This window comes from Eurypyga helias, unplaced genomic scaffold, assembly GCF_000690775.1.
Source record: "Eurypyga helias isolate BGI_N326 unplaced genomic scaffold, ASM69077v1 scaffold24619, whole genome shotgun sequence".
In the NCBI taxonomy this organism is placed as follows: domain Eukaryota; kingdom Metazoa; phylum Chordata; class Aves; order Eurypygiformes; family Eurypygidae; genus Eurypyga; species Eurypyga helias.
Genome location: NW_010271758.1, coordinates 9426 through 16543, shown reverse-complemented (window position 1 = coordinate 16543; position 7118 = coordinate 9426). Strand labels below are relative to the sequence as shown.

Below are 7118 nucleotides of genomic sequence, written 5' to 3'. Positions count from 1 at the left end.
GAACCAGAAGCAAAAGAGTGGTAGGGGGAGGAACGCTGACTTAAGCAGCCTCGTGATGACTGTGCATGTAACCTGTATTGTTGCTGAATCACTAAGTTCTGGAGTTTTTTCTTGTCTGATTTTTTTTTTTTTTTAGTATGGGCTGCCATATTCTGTTTCATGCCACAATAAAAATAAGACTACAAAATAGAATACAAATAAACTTTTCAGCTACTGTAGTGTAGTCCTTGGGTTTATACAGAATGGGGAAGCAAACAAAAAACCCCCAACTTCTAGCACTTAATTATGTGGACACCTGTTATAAATTGAATGGTTAGGAAAATATGTTGGGTAGGGTTTATAATGGCAGGTTATTTTCAGGTCTTTTCTATGTTGAAGACAGAAGTAAAATACAGAAAAAATACTTATGTTTTTAATAAAGATAACTTAAAAAATCTGAGATATAAGATACATATGTGTAAGTATGGTTGTAGCTTCTCTTCCATAGCATCATTATTATGAAATAGTGCTTTAGAAAAATGCAGCCACAGATGGGGAGATGAAGGTATGTCAGTCCCTTCAGAAGTCTTTGGAATAACATTAGCTTTGCTTTTGCTTTACAGGCTGAGTCTCAAAAAGGTAAAGAATCATCAGATGTCCATCCAAGCACATCTAAAGGTAAAAATAACCTCGTTTATCAGTATTGTGATTACTGTGGATTAATAGGGTAGCAGTAATAGGCTGTCTTAATGGTTTCAATCTTGGCATATTCATCTGCAAACCGTATAAAAACATGCTTTCCTCTGAGGTGCTGAGGTTCAACTCAAACATTTTAGAGGACTTCAGATAAAATTGTTAGGAGTCTTGGTAAAGATATTATGCGCGTATACTCAGAAAAAAAGGTACCACAATGAAATGGTGGTTTACTTGCACTCAGTTTCTTTACTGAAATATTAGGGAGAAAAATCATATGCAGATCTTAAACAGCATTTGTTCACTTGCATTTACTTTATTTTCTTTGTGTTTTTTCCTAAGATCCTAATACAGCTCCTGTTTCTGTTTGGACACGAAGCAGTCATTTAAAGCGTCCCAGGATAGGGAAAAAAAGCCGGAAATCTGAACCTGAAATTCCCCAAGGAGTTGAGAAAAATGCTTTTCATATGTCAGAAAGCAGGTAGAGGAGCCCATATTTTACTGATTTCTTATTTTGTTGCTTGGACAGTCACAAACTACATCAGTGTCTCACTTGTGCTACTTGGTATTTATTCTCTTTTATTCCTACTTTACTTGTTTGATTTTAAAACTACCAAAAATAAAGCCTGATGTAAGAAAGAAAATTGAGACACCACCTGAAGAGTGACTGCACCAAAATGTAGTTTCTCTGAAAACTTATCAGATGCTGGAAGTAACAGTAAGAAAACAGTGAGGGCTGAGGGTGTCCTAAGTCTGCATAAAGGTAAAAACATCATCTGTATTCATACAGCATAGTTTCTAGCGATAATATAACTGGACATACTTCAATAAAATAAAGTCACTGCTTAGTTTGGGAGCTGGTTACTGCTTGTCAATAACAAAAAAGTTAGAGGGAGCCACCTGTCTTCACAGTCAAGCCCTTTGTTGAGACAAACCATCATCCGAACATCGCAAGGGGTGGAGAGGGGAAGTCTTCTCTGGTTTAAAGGATGTTTTCTTGTGTAATAATGGTCAGACGTGAAGAACTGTACCATTTACGTGCATTAACACTTCATACAGGGAAGGGCCTGAAGTACAAATTTGCGCTGGCTTCCATCTGGAAAGCAGAACTGTGGTTGTTTCAAATAAGTGTATTAATTAATTGCTTCTTCCTCCCCCTTCTTGTGTGTGAGTATAGGTATGCTCATAGACACGCATTGCCCCCATCCTGCCCTCTGGGTGTCTCTCCCTTTCTCACTCTCTTCCAGTAAAAACCACTGCAGCCCCAAAAACCTCTTTTGAAGAACTGAAGATAACCTGATTATTTTCTAGAAAATCCCTCAAACTTGTCTCATTATGTTTCTTAAAACAAAATCAGTTGTGTGGGGTTTTTTTTCCTCTATGTGAAGCTGATGTCTTCAGCTAGAAACAGCTCAATTTTTTTGTTTAAATTACTCTGTGAAACTAAGATTCAGCATTAGTGTCCTGCCAGGCTACCGGTGCTGCTCTAAGCTGGTTCAGACAGGCCAAACGGCACAGTTTGACGCTGCCACGGGTTGAGAAATTCTTTGCCCTTTTACTCCTAATAATTGGCTAGTTGGTATGCGAGAGGACTGGCCTGTTACTGAATGCCACTATTTTGGGCCTTGCAAAATGAAGTCAACAAGGTGCTGCTGCTTCTTTGTACAAGATGTGTAACATGGTGTTTGTGAGCAGAGCTTAGGGGAATCCTAATGGCAATAGGGCAGGATATCAACTTGATTCTCTCCTTCCACGCTCATTAGCGGATGCAGCAGGGTTTTCTAGAGACTTTATCTCAGGACTGCCACCTGGGATAAAAGCCTTCAATATTGCCTTTACTATGAAATCATAAAGCAGCCTCCTGCAAATCGATTGCATGTTCTTTTTTCTTTGCTTGTATGTAATACCTTCAGTTCATCCGAGTTTTATCTCAAAAATGAGAACTGAATGAGGTGTTACTACCCATCAGGTGCATCAGAGCTTCATCTTTAGCTTTTGGGTAACTTAATCTTCAGCTGTTTGAATCTTCTTCAGCTATGATGTGTTTATTGCTTTGAATTCTTCTCCAGCCATGGTCTTTGTAATATGTGTCTATTCAGGGATTATATAAACATACTTGCTTTTGTAACTCCATAATTTTAAACTACTACTGCAGTGGGGGTGGGAGTAGTTGCTTGCTTTCTAACCCTTTTGTGGCTTCCATATACATAACGGATTACTGCTTTCTAAACTCAAAATTACAAACAAATTTCTTATTTTTATTCCCATAAAATGGAAGTTAGATGTCTTCATTTTATAATTGCCAAAGCAATTTTTCTAGTTGATTTTTTTTCCTAATGAGGAGTTAGCCATTTTTAGATTAATTTAGTTTTCCTATGGCGAGAATGTGATACAGCATTTTATAATTAGTAATGAAAGAATTTGCTTGCTGAGATCACCAAAATTATGCATTAATCTAAAAGATCAAAGGATATCTCTTAATACCTGCTGCAGGCTGGAACTTCCTGCCCACACATCTGAAGGCTCTAGAGCCTTAGTAGAAGTACCTGAGGAGAATACTGTTGAGAAGCATGATGAAATGATTGCTGAAAATGAGGGCCAGTCTGTATCGGAAGTGGAGCTACATGTATCATCCCCTGAGAAATGGAGTGAGGAGGTGAGCTGGTGTGATAGCTATAGCAGATAAGTTTGGAATACAACTACAGTTTCTGCAAAATGTGGTCCTTGCTGTCTTGATCCATGTGACTATCAGCTCTTTGATTTTTTTTTTTTTTTTTTTCCATACCGATGCTTTATGGAGAAGTAGATCTGAGAAGCTAAAGTTAGCATGGAATTAGATTCAGGGAGTATTCCTTTAGACTTATTTCAAAGAATAGAGTTCATAGGATCTTCAGTAAGGTGAATTTCTAGCTTGTCTACCAACCTAATTTTCTTAGTTTATTTCTCTGACTCACGTATTCTGGAGAGCTGCAGTAAGGTCAAGATCAGATCCAGTATCTCTAATTAAAAAAAGTTTATTTGAAGAAGCCAATAGCTGGTATGCTTCAGTGACTTCTGTTGGCTCTTTTTTCTTCTCTGCTTAGAGCTTGCCGGCTTTTGTCTACCAATTGTTAACAGCTTGAATTTAAATCTGTGAGTACCCTTTGTGCCTAGCAATGCCTCCAGGGTCTTATGTTCTCACTGATGAGTGAGACAGTGGGTCTTAGACCATGTTGGGTTCAAGGAAAGACTGCAGCATGGATGCTTGAGATGCCTAAAAACTGCTTGGCTTTGCTCCTAACAGTGTGAGCTATGGTCAGAAATGTAGTGCAGGTGACAACACCAAGCTAATACGCTGGTGAAATCTGCACTAAGCTCTGACTTCTTAGCTCCTGTACCTAGAAATGGGTGCTATCTGATTCTCTCACTAAGCTGCAGATTTAGATCACAGATACACCCAATAGTGTTGGGGAGCAGTGGCTGGGCATACTTTTGACTTAGAAATGCCACTTTTTTTCCCAGGAAACTCCATCAGAATCCCTTATCAGTGAGGTAACAGAAGAAACTGGTAAGACCTCACTTACGGCTGAAGAGGAAACAGCCAATGAAGCTGGAAGTGGTGAATCAAAAGTGCAGTCTGAGAGTCAAGGAGAAGAACCCTTAACGCTGTTTGATCCATTGATCCTTGAGTCTCTGGCAAAACCTTCAGAAGACACTGTATCGGAGGAGGTGAGAGATTTGAAATAAAATGTGCAGTTTTTCTTTCGGAGTGTACATATATTGCTGGTTTTCTTTTGTTAAGGGGCTACTTTCTAGCTATTTCTTACCATCATATGAAATTTGTGTGAGAATATACAAGTCCATAAACAGAATGTGTTAACACTTCTGTTTTAGTACTTAGAAGTGGTGGGGCATATGTGCATGTGATACCAAAAAGAAAGATACATTGCTCCAGTTTTCCTTGGTAGTAATGAAACAGCTCTTTCTCACCAAAATATTAGTTGGTTATGGGTGAAAACTCATATCCTTATTTTTCTATGAATTCTGCCCTAATGAAGTGTACAAGCAATTAATTACTGGAAAAATACCCTTAAGGAACACAGATTTTACTGGTGTTTGTTTATAGCAATTTACAGCAATTACAATTTATAGCAATTAGCAGATTACATTCTAGCAAAATTAATGTCTAAAACAAAACCTTTTTTTTTTTCCCTCAGATTAATTTCAGAACGTTTTTACTGCACCTGAATAATCCTTTGAATAATTTTAGTTTGAAAATAGGAGAGCAGCTCTGGATATCAGATGCAGTTCACAAAATAATCTCTTGCAAGAAGGAGGAAAGGACTGTCTTGCTTACTGTACAATTAGTATTGAAAACTGATGAATGCCAAAATAGCCTCCAGGGTTGCTAGTTAGGGGCAGTAGTTGTTCAGTCTCTTGTATCTTGAGTTAATTGTCCCTCTGGTTGTTTTGGCACCTCCCTGCCCCCCTCCCTGCAGGTTTTAAATGCAGATGAGTCAGAAGATCTGACTGATGAAAGTACGTTAGTAGAGGAGGGCAGTGAAGAATTTGAAAAGACCATCACTGAAAATACAGCTGCTTCAGCATCAAAGGAAGAGCCCTCTGGCAATGGTCCACCCAACTCCGTGGTTACTGAAGTAGCTGTTTCTGAAAAGGTATCTCCCAAAACAGCTTCCTCGCTGGAAGATCAAAATGAGGAAGCAGGGCACAACTCACAGGAGGCCCCTGCTGCCTTGAGTCAGAGCTCTTCGGAAATTGAGGGTGTTCCTTTTCAGCAGCCTTCTGGACAAGAAGGGCAGAAGAACCAGTTGGAAGAGCCCTCAGAAGAATTGTCTGAGCAGACGGATAAGTTCACGCATACAGCAGAGCAGGCTGCTGACAGCAGCTCTGAGGAAGCAGAGATTGAGGTACCCATTGTAGATCGGAGAAACTTGCGAAGAAAGGCCAAAGGCTACAAAGGTCCACCCAAGAAAAAAGGAAAGCCAGCTTAAAAATGAAATACTGATTGTTAGTTCATCTATTTATAGCAAAGTTATTTTGTGTAAAATACTAGGGTGTAAATAAAACATATGGGACATGGGGCCCACATGTTTAAAATTCTGAGTTGCACTTCCTCTGGGGATTAATCACCTTTTACTCAAGTTCTCTTGAATTTTTATCTGCTAGACCTTGAGCTTTATCAGAATATGAAAGTAGACAGCCAGTCTCCTCCTTTTATAAAGGATACATGCTGAATAAATACTGTTGTGCTTAGGAAAAGGAACAGTTTGCATATTTGAGGTGGCAGTCATGGAAGAAAAACACAGCATGAAATCCTGGCCTTACCGAGGTCTCTTAAATTCCCACAGACTTCTATGAGGCCAGATACCACTCCAGCTTTTTTTTTTTTTTTTTTAAATAACTGTTCTCCACTGTGGAGGGAAGAAGAACAAGAAAAATCCGTCCTTGCTTCTTCCTCCCTCCCTATAGATTTTCTCAGATGAGATTAGAAGAATGTAAGAATCTGCAGTTCTAGGCCTCAAAATATATAAGGTGTAACTCAGTAGATCAAAACACCATAAGCAGCATCTGTCCTTCATGGGAATGACTTGAAACAGCTGAATTGGTAGAAACATGGTTAGCACGCTATCTGCCATAGCACACTCTGATAATGAAGCTTTTTATGTGACGACTGAGATGCCTAAGCAGTAAACTATTTGAAGTTTCCAAAGTGAGCATCTTGGTAAGCTCAAGTTTTTCCGGAGTGTATGGAGTGTAGACTTCAGTATATATATGGAACTGTTTGAACTGCCTTCCTTACTAGTTGCATGTGTTGGGTGGATACTTGTACTTGTTACATTACAGGAGAAGGATAGGGCACCTTTTGATCTCATTTTGGTCTGAATGGAAGTGGTGTTTGTGTTTTCCAAATACTTGGCTGGCGCTGTGGGGTAGCGGAAAATGTTGTATCTGCCAGGTGTGTGACTCCCGGGAGTGCTGGCATTTCAGGTGGTTGTGACATTCATTAGTTGAACATTAGTGAGTGTTTCAGCAAATGCTTGTTTGCCAAGTTTCTATGCTTTTAGGAGTCAGCAGGTGATTGCTTGCGAATACTTCCTATTCCCAGAATGTGTAATCCCTGGGATGATAGTTTACTAGTTCAGAACTCTTCTTAAAAGCAGCTACCCAATTTTGCTGTATGCTGACAGAAATAAACCCAAGCTTTTCATGCATGTTTTCTTTCAGAGGTTCTCCTGGCAAACCATATACTTATTATGTCACACATACAGTAAATTGCTTTCTCGTTTGCCATGTCTGTCTTTCAGTAAATTAAGCCCCTTGTAATGGGTTAAAAAAATCAGGAATAAGAAGGTGTAACAAATCACACTACTACTTGTCATGCTGTATGCCTTTTCTAAGATGAGCGAACTGTCCCTTTCAGCTGATTAAGTAAGATTCTTCTTAAT

The 7118-nt window shown here is 39.1% G+C and overlaps 1 protein-coding gene across 1 annotated transcript; it reads left to right on the top strand.

The window, feature by feature from the left end:
* The first annotated feature begins 538 nt into the window (after positions 1-538).
* FAM169A (family with sequence similarity 169, member A) lies at positions 539-5663 on the top strand. The gene is made up of 6 exons (XM_010158930.1): positions 539-544; positions 603-657; positions 1015-1153; positions 3166-3328; positions 4174-4380; positions 5151-5663. Exons 1-6 carry the CDS (start codon positions 539-541, stop codon positions 5661-5663), a joined length of 1083 nt encoding a protein of 360 aa, XP_010157232.1.
* Positions 5664-7118: the final 1455 nt, after the last annotated feature.

Bases quoted from the DNA above. Each gene is read 5' to 3' on its own strand.
- FAM169A (XM_010158930.1), top strand. The intron at 658-1,014 runs GTAAAAATAACC...TTTTTTCCTAAG, and splicing joins CCATCCAAGCACATCTAAAG to ATCCTAATACAGCTCCTGTT. The intron at 4,381-5,150 runs GTGAGAGATTTG...CCCTCCCTGCAG, and splicing joins AAGACACTGTATCGGAGGAG to GTTTTAAATGCAGATGAGTC.